Source organism: Orcinus orca, chromosome X (genome assembly GCF_937001465.1).
Source record: "Orcinus orca chromosome X, mOrcOrc1.1, whole genome shotgun sequence".
Classification (NCBI taxonomy): Eukaryota; Metazoa; Chordata; class Mammalia; order Artiodactyla; family Delphinidae; genus Orcinus; species Orcinus orca.
In genome coordinates, this window is record NC_064580.1 from 45,368,863 (window position 1) to 45,386,733 (window position 17,871).

General features: G+C 39.7%; 1 protein-coding gene across 1 annotated transcript; it reads left to right on the forward strand.

The window, feature by feature from the left end:
* Window positions 1-280: 280 nt before the first annotated feature.
* On the forward strand, window positions 281-6,816 carry BMP15 (bone morphogenetic protein 15). The gene is made up of 2 exons (XM_004281917.3): window positions 281-682; window positions 4,746-6,816. Exons 1-2 carry the CDS (start codon window positions 355-357, stop codon window positions 5,600-5,602), a joined length of 1,185 nt encoding a protein of 394 aa, XP_004281965.2. The 5' UTR covers window positions 281-354; the 3' UTR covers window positions 5,603-6,816.
* Window positions 6,817-17,871: the final 11,055 nt, after the last annotated feature.

Below are 17,871 nucleotides of genomic sequence, written 5' to 3' on the forward strand. Positions count from 1 at the left end.
TTGCTTCTTTTCATCCTAGTGGATAAGGTAAGGGAGCAGGTCCTGGGATGGACCTCTCCTTTTAAGTGCTATCTTGTTCCTGGCCCTGGAGAGCAGGAGGGGCATGTTGCCTTGTCCCTCCTGCGTTTCTGTTTGGTTTGATGCAAAGAGGACAATTTAGAAGACCTCCTTTTGGTCAAGGAGATCCTCCTAGAGGAAGCAACATAGGACCTGCCTGCCTGCCTTTCATTTTTTCTTGCCCTATCCTTTGTGGTAGTGGAGCCTGGATGCTATTACCTGTGTGAAAGGAAAGGGTCAGAGTGGCATCCTTTGGGCTTGTGCTGGAAAGTGTTGCTGAACACCAAGCCTTTCAAGATGGTCCTCCTGAGCATCCTTAGAATCCCTCTTCTTTGGGGACTGGTGTTTTTTATGGAACACGTGGTCCAAATGACACAGGTAGGGCAGCCTTCTGTTGCCCTCCTGCCTGAGGCCCCTACCTTGCCCCTGATTCGGGAACTGCTAGAAGAAGCCCCTGGCAAGCAGCAGAGGAAGCCACGGGTCCTAGGGCCTCCCTTGCGGTATATGCTGGAGTTGTACCAGCATTCAGCTGATGAGAGTGGGCACCCTAGGGAGAACCGCACCATTGGGGCCACCATGGTGAGGCTGGTGAGGCCATTGGGTAATGTAGCAAGACCTCTCAGAGGTGAGTTATCATACCATATTGTCCTAGAGGGGAGAAAAATGGGGAAGAAGAGTATAGAGAAAAGGGGATCTGCGAGTTTACTGTCAGGCTTCATTGCCTGGAAGGTGGTTTTCTCAGGCTTGGTTTTCAAAAGATGGCAAACTTGGGAGAAGCTGGCTCCAAGCCTGCTTCCCTTCAGGGGCCCAATTTAAGAACAGATTGCCTTGGGGCCTACCTGAGGAAGCTCTCCCAGGCCCCAGGGCAACTGAGCAATGTGTCAGCTCCTACCTTTCAAAGAAAGTCTTAATGCTTGTTATATCTCTGAAAGCTATAATTGAGAAATAGTCATATACATTCCTGTGCAGGGTTGTTTGTGTTGTTTTATTCTTAGAAGGCAAAGGGTACAGGATGCTGAAGTGGGGAAATTTACAAGGCCTCAGAAAGGACAGAAACAGGCTCACATCTGAGAGTCTGTATACCTGGCTCCGTGAGCATCTGCTATCGTATTTAATCCTTAATGACAGCTACTCTCATTAGCTGTCCTGGAGCACTTAGCCTAATTTTTAAAGATAAGAAAAGTAAAACACAGAGAGAAGTTAAATAACTTGCAGAGGTCACAAGGACAGTGGGTGGCAGAGACAGGATTTGAGTTCAAGTCTGTCTGTCCGTAACTACTTGTGTTTGAATGTGGTACCCTGATATCCTTGTACACCAAACAGTTTTTCTATTCAGACTGTGGTTGCTACTTCGGGTTTTTGGTACCAAATGTATTTTGGAGTTTTCTTTGTTCCCATTATGGTTGCTTCTGCTTTAAACATCTGCATTAGACATTGTTCCAGGGCAGCAGTGGGCTCCTGCAGTGTGGGGCTCTCTGTGAAATGCAGAAAGCCATCATTCAGGGAAATCTTGGGAACCTGGTGAGATCAATCTTAAGCCTTTGCTAGTCTCAGCGATTACAACAGACACCTTTGCTAGTCTCAGCGATTACAACAGACACGATTTATCCTCCTTCCCTCCAAGTAAAACAACTACCATTTCCCTAAACTAACCTTTAGTGTGAACTTACCATGTGCCAGGCATTGGGCAAAGTACTTTGCAAACATTATTTTCATTAATCCTCCTCACTATCATACAGGGTAGGTACTATGAACATACTCATTTTATAGGTGAAGAAACTGAGGCTTAATGTAACACAGCTAGTAATTAACAGAGCTGGGTTTCTAACCCAGGGTTTCAGGCTCCATAGCCTGTGCTTTTAATTACCCTGTTGTGCTGACTGCTTAACAGATTTTAATTGAGCACCAAGCACTGTGTTTGGGTTGGGTATAAAGAGGCAAATAACCGCTTCCCTGACCTCCAGGAGCCCCCACTATGGTAGAATAGATAGATAAGTAATCACACAATGGTGGTGGAGTGTGGCAAATGCTTTGAAAAGGATAAGCAGTAGGGCTCCCGGGACTCCAAAGAAGAAATAGGTTGCTGCTTAGTGCAAGGAGAGGGAAGCAGTGAGACAGTTGGAAGACCTCAATGAGGAGGTGGTATTTGAGCTGGACTTTTGCGTAAGGAGTAAAGAGATAATGCATACAAGGAGGGGAATGCATTCTGATTAAGGAAAAAGAAGATAACTTGGTGTGGGTGGAGATTTACTCAACAAATATTTATTTGGCAAATGCTAAGTGCTAGACATTGTACTAGGTGGCGGGAATATGATCAAGATAGGCATGGTTCTCATGGGTGAGACAAGTAAGTAAACACGGATAGTTGTAAATTGTGGTAAATGCTATCAAAGAATGAAATAGGTGGTTTTGATAGAGAATAGCAAAGAGATCTTCCCTTTGCATGGGATCGTCAGGGAAGGCATCTTTGAAGAGGTGATATTTGAGCTGAGGTCTGTAAGATAAGAAGCTCTGCATGAGAAGGGGAGCGAGAAGGAGAAGTCTGATCTAGGCAGAGGGAACAACATGTGCAAAGACCTAAAGGGTGGAAAGAAGCTTGTCCGACTTGAAGAACAGAAGGAAGATCAGGATGGTTGGAACCTAGTGAGACTGTGGAGAGCAATGGGATATGAGACTCAGAGGTCATTTCAAGGGATCTGGGTTTCATTCCCAAGTGCAACTGGGAGCTGCACAAATCAATTCTGTACAGATGATATGAGGCTAGAAAGGAAGATGCCTAGAATTAGGCCAGTACCCTGGTCTGACTGTGGGACATACCGGCATCTAGGGACTCTGGAAAGGATCCAGAAATGGATGACAAGAGAGCTGGGCCTGATCTTTCCATCAGGAGATGACCCAGCTGAATCGAGCTTGCCTGGAGAGCTATTCCAGGTTCAATCACACAGGATGTGTGAGTCAGCCATTTCCCTGAAAAGTTCTGAGCAGACCCTTCTTGGCTCTGATCCTTAGCAACCCCACCCTGCTTCAGGAAATATGTGATGTCAGGGTCTGAAAGGAAAGGGCAGTTCCTCACCAGACAGCCTGTTAGAGGCTGGGTTTGGATTCCTTTTCAGGCAGGGTGGGGCAGATGTATGCGTGGGTCTCTTGGAAAGATTATTGTAGGATGGGAGTATGGAGTAATTTGAGAAAGCAAATACAATCCTGGCTTGGGCCTTGTCTGAATGATATCTAAGTGCCCCAAATTTGAGGGTGTATTAAGTATGAGTTGGAACATGAACTTAAAAAAAAATCCTGATGTGTGATTTCACTCATATGTGGAATATAAAAAAACAAAACAAATGAACAACAAAAAATAAAAACAAACTCAGGTAGAGAGATTAGATTAGTGGTTACCACCAGGGAAAGGGGGTGGGGGGTGAGTGGGTGAAATAGGTGAAGGGAGTCAACTGTGTGGTAACAGATGATGGTAACTAGGCTTGTGATTGTGATAACACTGTAGTGTACACAGATGTTGAATTATGATGCTTTACACCTGAAACTTAGATACATAATATTAAAAAAAATCCTGATGCATCAAAACATTAAAGAGTTTCTATATTGAGCGTCCCAGGCCTACTGAAGAATTCCAGGCTCCTGGATTCAGTGGAGAAGGAAGGTTAGGTGAATAATATGTAAATTAACATGGGAATGTTTACTGATGTGTGAAGATGACAGGCTTTTTCTTGCTGTGCGTGGTTTTTGTAATTGTTGCTCTTGACATTTGCCAGGAGAGGGCGCAGAAGGTCAGAGCACTGCAGGCCCAGCTTTCCAACCCTTTGGCCACTGGGTGTCAGCATCACAGTTTAGATTAAAACTCTTAATCACTAAGGCATATAGCTTCTAAGTAGACTTCTTAGCTAACGAAATATTTACATGAACAGGGCCTTGTTGAAAATGGTATTTACAATGAATGGGGTAAATGAAGAATCATTTCCAGTAAGGAATGGAAAAGGAAGAGACTGAGGGTTAAGGGGGAAATGGCCCAAGAAGAGAATAGCTGCTCAAGAAGAAATTCAAATAGAAGGCAGAAATGGTAAATACCTGCCCCCACTAGGAGTAGATAGACAAAATTATTTTGTGCCATCTCAGCCCCAGATTTGAAGTGATGGCAGACCATAGCCCCCAGTATTGGACTGTCACCCTAAAGCTGCATCTGTATAGTGATATAGCATGAGGATTTGTTATTCATGTATGTCTCAATAACCCTCCTTATTGGTCACCTTTAATAGTCAGCTAATAATACATACAATATATATACACAATTCTGCATTTGAGGTGTTTTTCTCAGCCTGGTGCTGTGAGTGATCTAAAAGTTAGACACAATTTGTCTTAAGGGAAGAATACTCGGGCTCAAATCTTTATTCTAACACACTGGCTGTGCGTCCTCTGGCATAGCTTCTCTGAGCTTCAATTTCCTTGTCTACAAAATGGGGAGAATAACTATCTCATAAGGCTCTTGCAGATTCAAGAGTTAATGTATGTAAAGCATCTAATACATTAGTAAGTGCTCAATAGATGATAGCTATTATTATGATCTTGAATTCATTTTAGGGCTGCTTGTCAGTTTGCATTGAGCAGGTTTTTGAGCGAGACTCAGGCTAGGAGGTAAGAAGCTAATGCTCTGCTCTTGTTCCCTCTTACTGATGCAGGCCCCTGGCACAAACAGACCCTGGACTTTCCTCTGAGACCAAACTGGGTAGCATACCAACTAGTCAGAGCCACTGTGGTTTACCGCCATCAACTTCACCTAGCTCACTCCCACCTCTCCTGCCATGTGGAGCCCTGGGTCCAGAAAAGCCCAACCGATCACTTTCCTTCTTCAGGAAGTGGCTCCTCAAAGCCTTCCCTACTGCCCGAAGCTTGGACAGAGATGGATATCACGCAACATGTTGGGCAAAATCTCTGGAATCACAAGGGGCACAGGGTTCTACGACTCCGCTTCCTGTGTCAGCGGCCAAGAGGTAGTGAGGTTCTTGAGTTCCGGTGGCATGGCACTTCATCCTTGGACACTGCTTTCTTGTTACTCTATTTCAATGACACTCAGAGTGTTCAGAAGGCCAAACTTCTCCCAAGAGGCCTGGAAGAGTTTACGGAAATAGATCCTTCTCTTCTCTTGCGGAGGGCTCGTCAAGCAGGCAGTATCGCATCTGAGGTTCCTGGCCCCTCCAGGGAGCGTGATGGGCCTGAAAGTAACCAGTGTTCCCTCCACCCTTTCCAAGTCAGCTTCCAGCAGCTGGGCTGGGATCACTGGATCATTGCTCCCCATCTCTATACTCCAAACTATTGTAAGGGAGTCTGCCCTCGGGTACTACACTATGGTCTCAATTCTCCCAATCATGCCATCATCCAGAACCTTGTCAATGAGCTGGTGGACCAGAGCGTCCCTCAGCCCTCCTGTGTCCCTTATAAGTATGTTCCCATTAGCATTCTTCTGATTGAAGCAAATGGGAGTATCCTGTACAAGGAATATGAGGATATGATTGCCCAGTCCTGCACGTGCAGGTGATAGCAAAAGTACAGCTAGCTCAGGTTTGCCTGAGAAATTAGAAAAGGGTTTAAAATAAACTAATATTAATGTTAAAGCTGCAAGTGATGCTCTACCCAATCTATAGGTTCTATTCCTTGCCTTCAGTGTTGTTACTTAAGTCTCTTCCCCTACTTTACTTTATAAAAATAGTTCTGATATTAAACATCAGTATGTTTTGACCATTAGTCAGAGCCCTTAATGTTTAAGATCTTCCTTTGGAGAGGCCCTCTCTATTTTCTTGTCTTTTCTTTATTGTGACTTTGTCAAACGTCACCAGTCCATGATTGTAGAACTTTAGGAATTGTACCGCCAAGTCCTGGGAAAGGTAGAATCGTCCTAGAGTCCATCTTCTGAGGATCTAGAAGATTTGGGGTGAAGAAAGCAACTTGAGATTTTATACTCCTCTTCCTTGCCTTCTGAATCCTAGAAACTAGTACCATATCGGAAAGACTGCCTGCTTCTGTATTTGGATTTCCCTCTAAATCTAAAACCGTTTCTCAGATGGACTAGAAAACTTTTAGGCAATAATCTCCATAAAAATCTTTTGAGGGCAACAGAAGGAAGGGAATCTTTTTCTAAGCCATCAGGGCTTTTCCTCTCAGGCTCTGAACCTGGGGGAAATACCTGGGTTTCCTTTACACCCTAGGGTGAGGAGAGCAGTCTTTAATAAGGCCAGTAGGGAAATGTGTATGGAGCTGAGATGACAATCACTTCAAAATCGCCTGTGTCTATAGTGAAGAGATAAAGAGCTGTCATTGCTGATTAGGATTATGTATGGGGGAGTCGTTTTAAACTTTCTATGGAACAATAGATTTCACAGGGTATTTTCTCATTTTAGGTAACCCTTAACCCCCTGATAATGATCCCACAAAGAAAGCTCCCTGGTGGCTAGGAGGCTGGGACTTGGCCTGGTTAGAAGTGGAGGGGGTAGAAGGCTGCAGTTAGGAAGCTTAAAAGGGCTGTGGGGGAAGGGTGAAATGTGATGAGGCCTGGGGCCGACTTCATTCTGAGCTTGCCTGTTCGTGTGTTCAGCTGGGCTCCGGGCATGGGTCTCTGGGGGAGACGGGCTTGCTGTATTGGGAGCCATGGAACTCTGCCTTGAACTAAATGATGCTTGCAGTGTGACTCTTTCCTACTCCTGTGCTGTATTGAAATGATGGGGACTGGGCTGTGTTGCAAATAAATCATTTGTTGTTGTTAAAGAAAATCTTGAATGTTTTGGGGATTCAGAGAGAGTGGGTGGAAAGGATTTATTTCATTTGTTCCCTTTAGCTATGGCCAGGAACTCAACCCTAATCCCCCAGGGTGAGGCTGGAGGCTCCAATGAAGTTCTCTCTTAAGGCAGCACTGCTAGCAATCAGCCCTCACCAAAGGGCCCCTCTGAGGAAGCCCAGTAAGGCATTTCCCCTGCCCAACTGTTCCTTGACTTGTCTTATGGTAATTATCAGTGGAATGGTACTGATTTAGGGTGGCTTCATATATTTGCCAAATGTAAATCCCTATCTCTTTATCCCCTATCCATTGTAGATTAACTCATTTTTACCACCCCCTTAAATTGGTTCCAGCTAAGCTAAACATCTTACATGTCTATAAATATACAAATTTTATTCTACTGCCTGAGGAGCTATTCCTTAGCATCCTTTTGTCCATCTATCTTCTTTACTGTATCTTTAGGAATGGGCTCAGGCATTTCTCTTCATCTCAACGCCCCAATAATACCCCAGACTCAGGTAGGATCTCCCTGTCTGTGCTCACAGCATTATTTGCTTTCCTTTAACACACTCTAGTGTAACTGTCTTTGTTGCCAAAAGATGGAGCTCATTTTGAGAGTTTCAACTGTGTTTTATCCATTTCCATATTATTGGAGCCTGGCACATAGTAGGTCCTTGATGGATACAAACATAGGACAGTCACACTATTTTTTTTGTGAGGGACGCATCCTTCCTAACATGGACTATTTCGATGTTCACATCTCATTTTCCATTGGAATAAATGTAATACAAGATATACTTTGTATATAAAGTAAGATGAATTCTTGTGCCCCATTATTTCAAAATCGTGATTCAGGTTACAATAGAATGTGACAGCTGTGTTCTTGAGTAAGGCAGTTCATGGAATTGTTATATATGTTGGGAGTTAAAATGGGAATGTAAATATGGGCTTCCAGGCCAGTCATTTCCCCAGCCTAGCTGGGGTAGGCACGAATACCTAACAGGCCTGAAAACAGACCTTGTCACCAGACCAGATTCTGAATTCAGCATCTCAGTGTTCTTTGGAAGTTTCAGGAAATCATGGTCTCCTACCCTTGAGTCCTGAATATGTCTGAAACTTAATCTGTTTATGGAGGGCTCAGGGTTAATTGGTCCCCTTATCCATTAAGCCCTGACTTGTCAGAATACCCAAAGAAAACACTGGCAGGACAGAATCAGTTGTGGCTGATGTTACGGATTCTTTTCTTTTGAAACATTTCTTTCAGCTCAGCACTTTTTCTCAAGTCCAAAGTGAGAGATCTGTACCTCAAATCTTTCTCTGGGAGGATGGAGGCATGCTTGCTAGTGAAGGAGTGTATGTGTATGGGATTCTTCCCAGGTGGGTGGGGAGAAATAGTTACTTGGTCCAGAAAGGGAAAGCACAGAGCAGAGTCCACCTTGTCCCAGCTCCCCCAGTGAAGAGGCCAGAACTCCATTCAATGTGTCGGTGCAAAAGGATCAGATGATTAAGCTTTCTTCTGACCCTGGAGCTCTGTTACATTTACCTAGGTAGTATATTTTGTCCAATTCTGGGCAAAGTTAGGAAGCAGGTGAAATTTATCTTCAGTTTCACCAAATATTTGGGTGCCTAATTTTGCAAGTTTTCAAACATCTTCAGTTAATGCTCCCAACAGCACTATAAAGCAGGAGCTATTAGCCCCACTTAAAAAAAGAATGGTTTATTGAGATATAATTTGTATACTATAGAAGCCACCGTTTTTAAGTGTTCAATTCAGTGGTTTTTAGTATATTCAGATTTGTGCAAAAAACACTACAACTGATTTCACCGCAAAGAGAAACCCCATGCCCATTAGCAGCAGTTAATCTCCATTTCACTGACCCCAGCCCCTGGCAACAATTAATCCATTTTCTTTTTCTGTAGATAATGGATTTTCATACAAGTCAAATCATGCAATATTTAGCTTTTTGTGACTGTCTTCAAATAAGGATTATGCTTTCAAGGTTCATCTGTGTTGTTCATTCCTTTTTTTTTCCTGTATAAAGTTCCATTGTAGTATATACCACATTTTATTTATCCATTCATCAATTGATGGGCACTTGAGTTGTTTCTACTCCAGCTATTATGAATAATGCTGACAAGAATGTTCATGTGGAAGTTTTTGTGTGGACATATATTTTCAATCCTCTGGCATATATACTTAGGAGTGTTAAGTCTGAATCATGGTATGTCCATGTTTAACATTTTGAGGGACTGTTAAACTGTTTTCCAAAGTGGCTGTACCATCTTACAATCCAGAAATGTCTGAGGGTTTCAATTTCTCTACATCCTCACCAACACTTCTTTTGTCTGCCTTTTTTATTTTAGCCATACTAGTGGAGGTAAAGTGGTATTTTGCTGTGGTTTTGATTGAATTTCCCTAATGACTAATGATGTTGAGCATCTTTTCATGTGCTTATTTGCAACTTGCATATCTTCTTAAGATAAATGTCCATTCAAGTCATTTGCCCAATTTTTAATTGGGTTTTCTCATATTGTTGAGTTGTAAAAGTTCTTTATATGTTCTGGATGTTAGTCTCTTATCAGATGTATGATTTGCAAATATTTTCTCTGATTCTGTGGATTGTCTTTTAACTTTCTTGATGGTGTCCTCTGAAATACAGAAGTTTTTAATTTGGAAGAAATCCAATTTATCTGTTTTTATCTTTTGTTCTTACGCTTGTGGTGTCATCTAAAAAATCATTGAATAATTTAAGATCATGAGACTTTACACCTATGTCTTCTTCTGAGTGTTTTATAGTTTTTGCTGTAACGTTTAAGTGTTTAATCCATTGTAGTTAATTTTTGCATATTATGTGAGGTAAAGGTCTAACTTCATTAATTTGCATGTTGATGTCCAATAGTCAGAGCACCATTTGTTGAAAAGACTAATTTTTTTCCCCATCGAATTATCTTGGCACTCTTGATGAAAATTGACCATCAGAGTTTATTTCTAGACTCTCAGTTTTGTTTCATTGATCCATATGTCTGTTATGCCAAGACAGCACTGTCTTGATAACTGTAGCTTTGTGTAAGTTTTGAAATTGGGAAATGTGATTCCTCCAAATGTTTCCTTCTTTCCCAAGATTGTTTAGGCTATTCTGGGTCACTTGTATTTCCATATGAATTTTAGAATCAGCTTTTCAATTTCTAAAAAAATACCAGCTGAGTTTCTTTGATTACGGACTGAAATGAATCTATATATAAGTTTGGGGAGTATTGCCATCTTAATATTATTACCTCCTGATCTGTAAAAATGAGATGTCTTTCCATTTATTTAGGACATCTTTAATTTTTTCAACAGTTTTGTCATTTTTCAGTATATGTCTTACACTTTAAATCCATTCCTTAGTTTTCAAATTCTTTTTGATGTTATTATTAAAGGATTTTTTTCTAAATTTTTCAGGCCATTAATTGCTAGTATATAGAAATACAATTTATTTTTGTATACTGAACTAGTAGTACTCTGCAACCTTACTAAACTCATTTATTAGCTGTAATAGTTTGTATGGATTTCTTAGAATTTTCTATATACAAGATCATGTCATCTGTGAATATATATAGTTTTAACTTCTTTCAATCTGGATTTCTTCTTTATTTCTTGTCTAATTACCCTGTCTAGAACCTCCAATACGATGTTGAATAGAAGTAGTGAGAACAGACATTCTTTTTCCTGATCTTAGAGGGAAAACATTCGGTCTTTTACCAATAAATTTGTTAACTGTGGTTTTTCATAGTTCCCCAACTTCAATACTTACTTTAAAGCTATACTGATCAACACGGTGTGCTATTCGTGAAAGAATAAACAAATAGATTAATGGAATAGAATAGAGAACCCCAAAACAGACCCACACAAATATAGTCAACTAATGTTTGACAAAGCTGCAAAGGCAATTAAATGGATAACAAATAATCTTTTCAACAAATGGTGCTAGAATAACTGGACAACTGCATGCAAAACAATGAATCTGTACCAAGACATTATACCTGTTACAAAATTTAATTAGAAATGGAACATAGACGTAAATGTCAAACACAAACTATAAAACTTCTAGAAGATAACATAGGTAAACTTTGCTTTGGTGATGACTTTTATTTCTTTCTTAATTTTACTTTTTGCTCTTTTAGGGCTTTTTATCATTTTATTTCATCTTGGCTTGAACAAGTATCATCTCACTTTACATTTGTGGAAACGAAGGTTTCTGGAGACTTGCCCAAAGTCATAAAGCATAGCAAATGAGTGGGTAGTTGGATCCTAACCTGAATCTGTCTGATGCCCCGATGATAACTTTTTAGATGTAACAGCAAAAGTATAGTCTAAGAAGGAAAAAGCTGATAAGTTGGATTTCATTAAAATTAAAAATTCTGCTCTGCAAAAGGCACTGTTGAGAATGTAAAGATAAGCCACAGACTAGAAGGAAATATTTTCAAAACACATATTAGATAAAGGACTTGTATTCAAAACATGCAAAGAACTCTTAAAATTCAACAGTAAGAAAACAAACAACCAAATTATAAAATGGGCCAAATATATGAATAGAAACCTCATCAAAGAAGGCATATATATGGCAAATAAGCATATGAAGACACGTTCCACATCATATGTCATTAAAACAACAAGATGCCACTGCACAATTATTAGAATGATTAAAACCCAAAACGCTGACAGCACCAGTTGCTGGTAGGAATGCAAAATGGAACAGATGCTTTGGAAGACAGTCTGACAGTTCTAAACATAGTCTCACCATACAATCCAGCAACTACACTTCTTGTTATTAAAATGAGTTGAAAAGTTATGTCCACACAAAAACCTGCTCGTGAATGTTTACAGCAGCTTTATTCATAATTACTAAAACTTGGAAGCCACCAAGATGTCTTTTAATAGGTAAATGGGATAAACAAATTAGTACATGTATACAATGTAATATTATTCAGCAATAAAAATAAATGAGCTATGATGCATATTGCTAAGTAAAGCCAGTCTGAAAAGGCTACATATTGTATGATTCCATGAATATGACATTCAGGAAAAGGCAAAACTATAGAGACAGTAAGAAAGATCAGTGATTGCCACTGGTTCAGAAGTAGGGAAATGGGGGATGAATACATGGAGGATAGGGGGTTTTTAGGACAGTGAAATGCTTCTGTATGACACTGTAATGGTAGATACATGGCATACGTATTTGTCAAAATACCTATGCAATATACAACTGAAAGAGTGAACTTCCTGTAAACTATGGATTTTAGTTAATAATAATGTGCCAATATTGGTTCCTCAGCTGTAACAAGTGTACCACAACAATAAAAGCTATTAATAATAGGGGAAAACTGTGGCAGGGGGAGAGGAAGGAAGGGTAGTATATGGAACCTCTCTGTACTTTCTTCTGTTTTTCTCTAAAACCAAAAATGCTCTTAAAAAAAGTCTATTAAAACAAAAAAAGGCTTTTTTGTGTGTAAGTGAGCTCTAAGCCAGGGCAAATAATGATGAGTCATGTGAGTGGGTGTTTCCAAGAACTGCCAGACAGGTCAAATTGTGACAATTCTCTGGGAATGGGGCTTTTTGGGGACCTCAAACCCAGTCCGCCCCCTCCAGTGGCTTCTAGGCTACAGATTTTCACAACTACTGGTTGTTGTCAGGCTGTTATTTTTCAAGGCTACTATGGAGGTGACGAGATGGGGATTAGAATAGAACAAGTTAAAATGCCATACAGCTCAGTATTCTCATGGAGGTTCAGTCATATTCCTTGAATAATTGCTTTTTGGATTGTTGCAAGCCTTTGGTTAAATCCAGAATTCTGAAAAAGTTGATTTTTTAGGGGTGTGGGGGTGAAGTGCCACGGGATCTTAGTTCCCTGACCAGGGATGGAACCCGTGCGCCCTTGGCAGTGAAAGCACGGGGTCCTAACCACTGGACCACCTGGGAATTACCCAAAAGTTGATTTTTATATATATATATTTTTGCCTATGTTTACTGATTTTATTGAGTGGATTTCTGGAGCTCCTTGCTGCACCATTGCTGAAGTGGTCTTCTATTAGCCCCATTTCACTGTGACTTTCGCCAGAGGTCTATAGCTCCATGTCTTCTCTACTCACTCATTTTGTTCAACAGATACGAAATTCTCCAGATAATAGGCTATTTCACTTTTTTTAAACATCTTTATTGGAGTATAATTGCTTTACAATGGTGTGTTAGTTTCTGCTTTATAACAAAGTGAATCAGCTTTACATACACATATATCCCCATATCTCCTCCCGCTTGGGTCTCCCTCCGACCCTCCCTATCCCACCCCTCTAGGTGGTGACAAAGCACCGAGCTGATCTCCCTGTGCTATGCGGCTGCTTCCCACCTGCTATTTATTTTACATTTGGGAGTGCAAATAAGTCCATGCTACTCTCTCACTTCATCCTAGCTTACCCTTCCCCACTCTGTGTCCTCAAGTCCATTCTCTACATCGGCATCTTTATTCCTGTCCTGCCGCTAGGTTCTTCAGAAAATTTTTTTTTATATTCCATATATGTGTGTTAGCAAACGGTATTGTTTTTCCCTTTCAGACTTACCTCACTCTGTATGACAGAATCTAGGTCCATCCACCTCACTTCAAATAAATCAATTTCATTTCTTTTTATGGCTGATCAATATTCCATTGTATATATGTGCCACATCTTCTTTATCCATTTATCTGTTGATGGACACTTAGGTTGCTTCCATGTCCTGACTGTTGTAAATAGAGCTGCAATGAAGACTGTGGTACATGACTGTTTCTGAATTATGGTTTTCTCAGGGTATATGCCCAATGGTGGGGTTGCTGGGTAGATTGGTAGTTCTATTTTTAGTTTTTTAAGGAACCTCCATACTGTTCTCCATAGTGGCTGTATCAATTTACATTCCCACCAACAGTGCAAGAGGGTTCCCATTTCTCCACACCCGCTCCAGGATTTATTGTTTCTAGATTTTTTGATGATGGCCATTCTGATTGGTGGGAGGTGATACCTCATTGTAGTTTGATTTGCATTTCTCTAATGATTAGTGATGTTGAGCATTCTTTCATGTGTTTATTGGCAATCTGCATGTCTTCTTTGGAGAAATGTCTATTTAGGTCTTCTGCCCATTTTTGGATGGGTTGTTTGTTATTTTGATATTGAGCTGCCTGAGCTGCTTGTAAATTTTGGAGATTAATCCTTTGTCTGTTGCTTCATTTGCAAATAATTTCTCCCATTCTGAGGGTTGTCTTTTCGTCTTGTTTATGGTTTCCTTTGCTGTGCAAAAGCTTTTAAGTTTCATTAGGTCCCATTTGTTTATTTTTGTTTTTATTTCCATTTCTCTTGGAGGTGGGTCAAAAAGGATCTTGCTGTGATTTATGTCATAGAGTGTTCTTCCTATGTTTTCCTCTAAGAGTTTTATAGTGTCCAGTCTTACATTTAGGTCTCTAATCCATTTTGAGTTTATTTTTGTGTATGGTGTTAGGGAGTGTTCTAATTTCATTCTTTTACATGTAGCTGTCCAGTTTTCCCAGCACCACTTATTGAAGAGACTGTGTTTTCTCCATTGTATAGCCTTGCCTCCTTTTTCATAGATTAGTTGACCATAGGTGTGTGGGTTTATGTCTGGGCTTTCTATCCTGTTCCATTGATCTATATTTCTGTTTTTGTGCCAGTACCATATTGTCTTGATTACTGTAGCTTTGTAGTATAGTCCAAAGCCAGGGAGTCTGATTACTCCATCTCCATTTTTCTTTCTCAAGATTGCTTTGGCTATTCAGGGTCTTTTTTCTCTCCATACAAATTTTAAGATTTTTTTGTTCTAGTTCTGTAAAAAATGCCATTGGTAATTTGATAGGGATTGCACTGAATCTGTAGATTGCTTTGCATAGTATAGTCATTTTCACAATGATGATTCTTCCAATCCAACAACATGGTATATCTCTCCATCTGTTTGTATCATATTTAATACCTTTCATCAGTTTCTTATAGTTTTCTGCACGCAGGTCTTTTGTCTCCTTACGTAGGTTTATCCCTAGGTATTTTATTCTTTTTGTTGCAGTGGTAAATGGGAGTGTTTCCTTAATTTCTCTTTCAGATTTTTCATCATTAGCGTATAGGAATGCAAGAGATTTCTGTGCATTAATTTTGTATCCTGCTATTGTACCAAATTCATTGATTAGGTCTAGAAGTTTTCTGGTAGAGTCTTTAGGATTCTCTATATATAGTCTCATGCCATTTGCAAACAGTGACAGCTTTACTTCTTCTTTTCTGAGTTGGGTTTTATTTCTTTTTCTTCTCTGATTGCTGTGACAAAAACTTCCAAAACTATGTTGAATAATAGTGGTGAGAGTGGCCAACCTTGTCTTGTTCCTGATTTTAGTGGAAATGGTTTCAGTTTTTCACCATTGAGGACGATGTTGGCTGTGGGTTTTTCATATATGGCCTTTATTATGTTGAGGTAAGTTCCCTCTATGCCTACTTTCTGGAGGGTTCTTATCATAAATGCTGTTGAATTTTGTTGAAAGCTTTCTCTGCATCTATTGAGATGATCATATGGTTTTTATTCTTCAGTTTGTTAATATGCTGTACCATATGATTGATTTGCATATATTGAAGAATCCTTGCATTCCTGGGATAAACCCCACTTGATCGTGGTGAGTGATCCTTTTAATATGCTGTTGGATTCTGTTTGCTAGTATTTTGTTGAGGATTTTTGCATCTATGTTTATCAGTGATATTGGCCTGTAGTTTTCTTTCTTTGTGACATCTTCGGTTTTGGTATCAGGGTTATGGTGGCCTCATAGAATGAGTTTGTGAGTGTTCCTCCCTCTGCTATATTTTGGAAGAGTTTGAGATGGATAGGTGTTAACTTTTCTCTAAATGTTTGAAAGAATTCACCTGTGAAGCCATCTGGTCCTGGGCTTTTGTTTGTTGGAAGATTTTTTTTTTAAGAAGATGTTGGGGGTAGGAGTTTATTTATTTATTTTTGCTGTGTTGGGTCTTCGTTTCTGTGTGAGGGCTTTCTCTAGTTGTGGCAAGCGGGGGCCACTCTTCATCGTGGTGCATGGGCCTCTCACTATCGCGGCCTCTCGTTGCGGAGCACAGGCTCCAGATGCACAGGCTCAGTAGTTGTGATTCATGGGCCTAGTTGTTCCACGGCATGTGGGATCTTCCCAGACCAGGGCTCGAACCCGTGTCCCCTGCATTAGCAGGCAGATTCTCAACCACTGCACCACAGGGAAGCCCAGTTGGAAGATTTTTAATCACAGTCTCAAATTTCAGTGCTTGTGATTGATCTGTTTATATTTTCTGTTTCTTCCTGGTTCAGTCTCAGAAGGTTGTGCTTTTCAAAAATTTGTCTATTTTTTCCAGGTTGTCCATTTTATTGGCATATAGTTGCTTGTAGTAATCTCTCATCCCTTTGTGTATCTGCAAGGTCAGTTGTTACTTCTCCTTTTTCATTTCTAATTCTATTGATTTGAGTCTTCACCCTTTTTTCTTGATGAGTCTGGCTAATGATTTATCAATTTTGTTTATCTTCTCAAAGAACTAGCTTTTAGTTTTTGATGTCTGCTATTGTTTCCTTCATTTCTTTTTCATTTATTTCTGATCTGATATTTATGATTTCTTTCCTTCTGCTAAATTTGTGGGGGGTTTTGTTCTTCTTTCTCTAATTACTTTAGGTGTAAGGTTAGGTTGTTTATTTGAGGTGTTTCTTGTCTCTTGAGGTAAGATTGTGTTACTATGAACTTCCCTCTTAGAACTGATTTTGCTGCATCCCATAGATTTTGGGTCGTCGTATGCTCATTGTCATTTTTTTCTAGGTATTTTTTGATTTTCTCTTTGATTTCTTGAGTCATCTCCTGGTTATTTAGTAGCATATTGTTTAGCCTCCATGTGTTTGTATTTTTTACAGTTTTTTTCCTGTAATTGATATCTAGTATCATAGCGTTGTGGTCTGCAAAGATACTTGATATGGTTTCAATTTTCTTAAATTTACCAAGGCTTTATTTGTGACCCAAGATATGATCTATCCTGGAGAATGTCCCATGAGCATTTGAGAAGAAATTGTATTCTGTTGTTTTTGGATGAAATGTCCTATAAATATCAATTAAGTCCATCTTGTTTAATGTATCATTTAAAGCTTGTGTTGCCTTATTTATTTTCATTTTGGATGATCTGTCCACTGGTGAAAGTGGGGTGTTAAAGTCCCCTACTATTATTTTGTTACTGTCAATTTCCCCTTTTATGGCCGTTAGCATTTGCCTTATGTATTGAGGTGCTCCTATGTTGGGTGCCTAAATATTTACAATTGTTATACCTTTTTCTTGGATTGATCCTCTGATCATTATGTAGTGTCCTTCTTTGTTTCTTATAATAGTGTTTATTTTAAAGTCTATTTTGTCTGATATGAGAATTGCTACTCCAGCTTTCTTTTGATTTCCATTTACATGGAATATCTTTTTCCATCCCCTCACTTTCAGTCTGTATGTGTCCCTAGGTCTGAAGTGCGTCTCCTGTAGACAGCATATATATGGGTCTTGTTTTTGTTTCCATTCAGCCAGTCTATGTCTTTTGGTGGGAGCATTTAATCCATTTACATTTAAGGTAATTATCAATATGTATGTTCCTATCACCATTTTCTTAATTGTTTTGTGTTTGTTATCATAGGTCTTTTCCTTCTCTTGTGTTTCCTACCTAGAGAAGTTCCTTTACAACACATGCTTTAGCATTTGTTGTAAAGCTGGTTTGGTGGTGCTGAATTCTCTTAGCTTTTGCTTGTCTGTGAAGTTTTTAATTTCTCCATTGAATCTGAATGAGATCCTTGCTGGGTAGAGTAATCTTGGTTGTAGGTTTTTCCCTTTCATCATTTTAAATATGTCTTGCCACTCCCTCTGGCTTTCAGAGTTTCTGCTGAAAGATCAGCTGTTAACCTTATGGGGATTCTCTTGTATTTTATTTGTTGCTTTTCTCTTGCTGGTTTTAATATTTTTTCTTTGTATTTAATTTTTGATAGT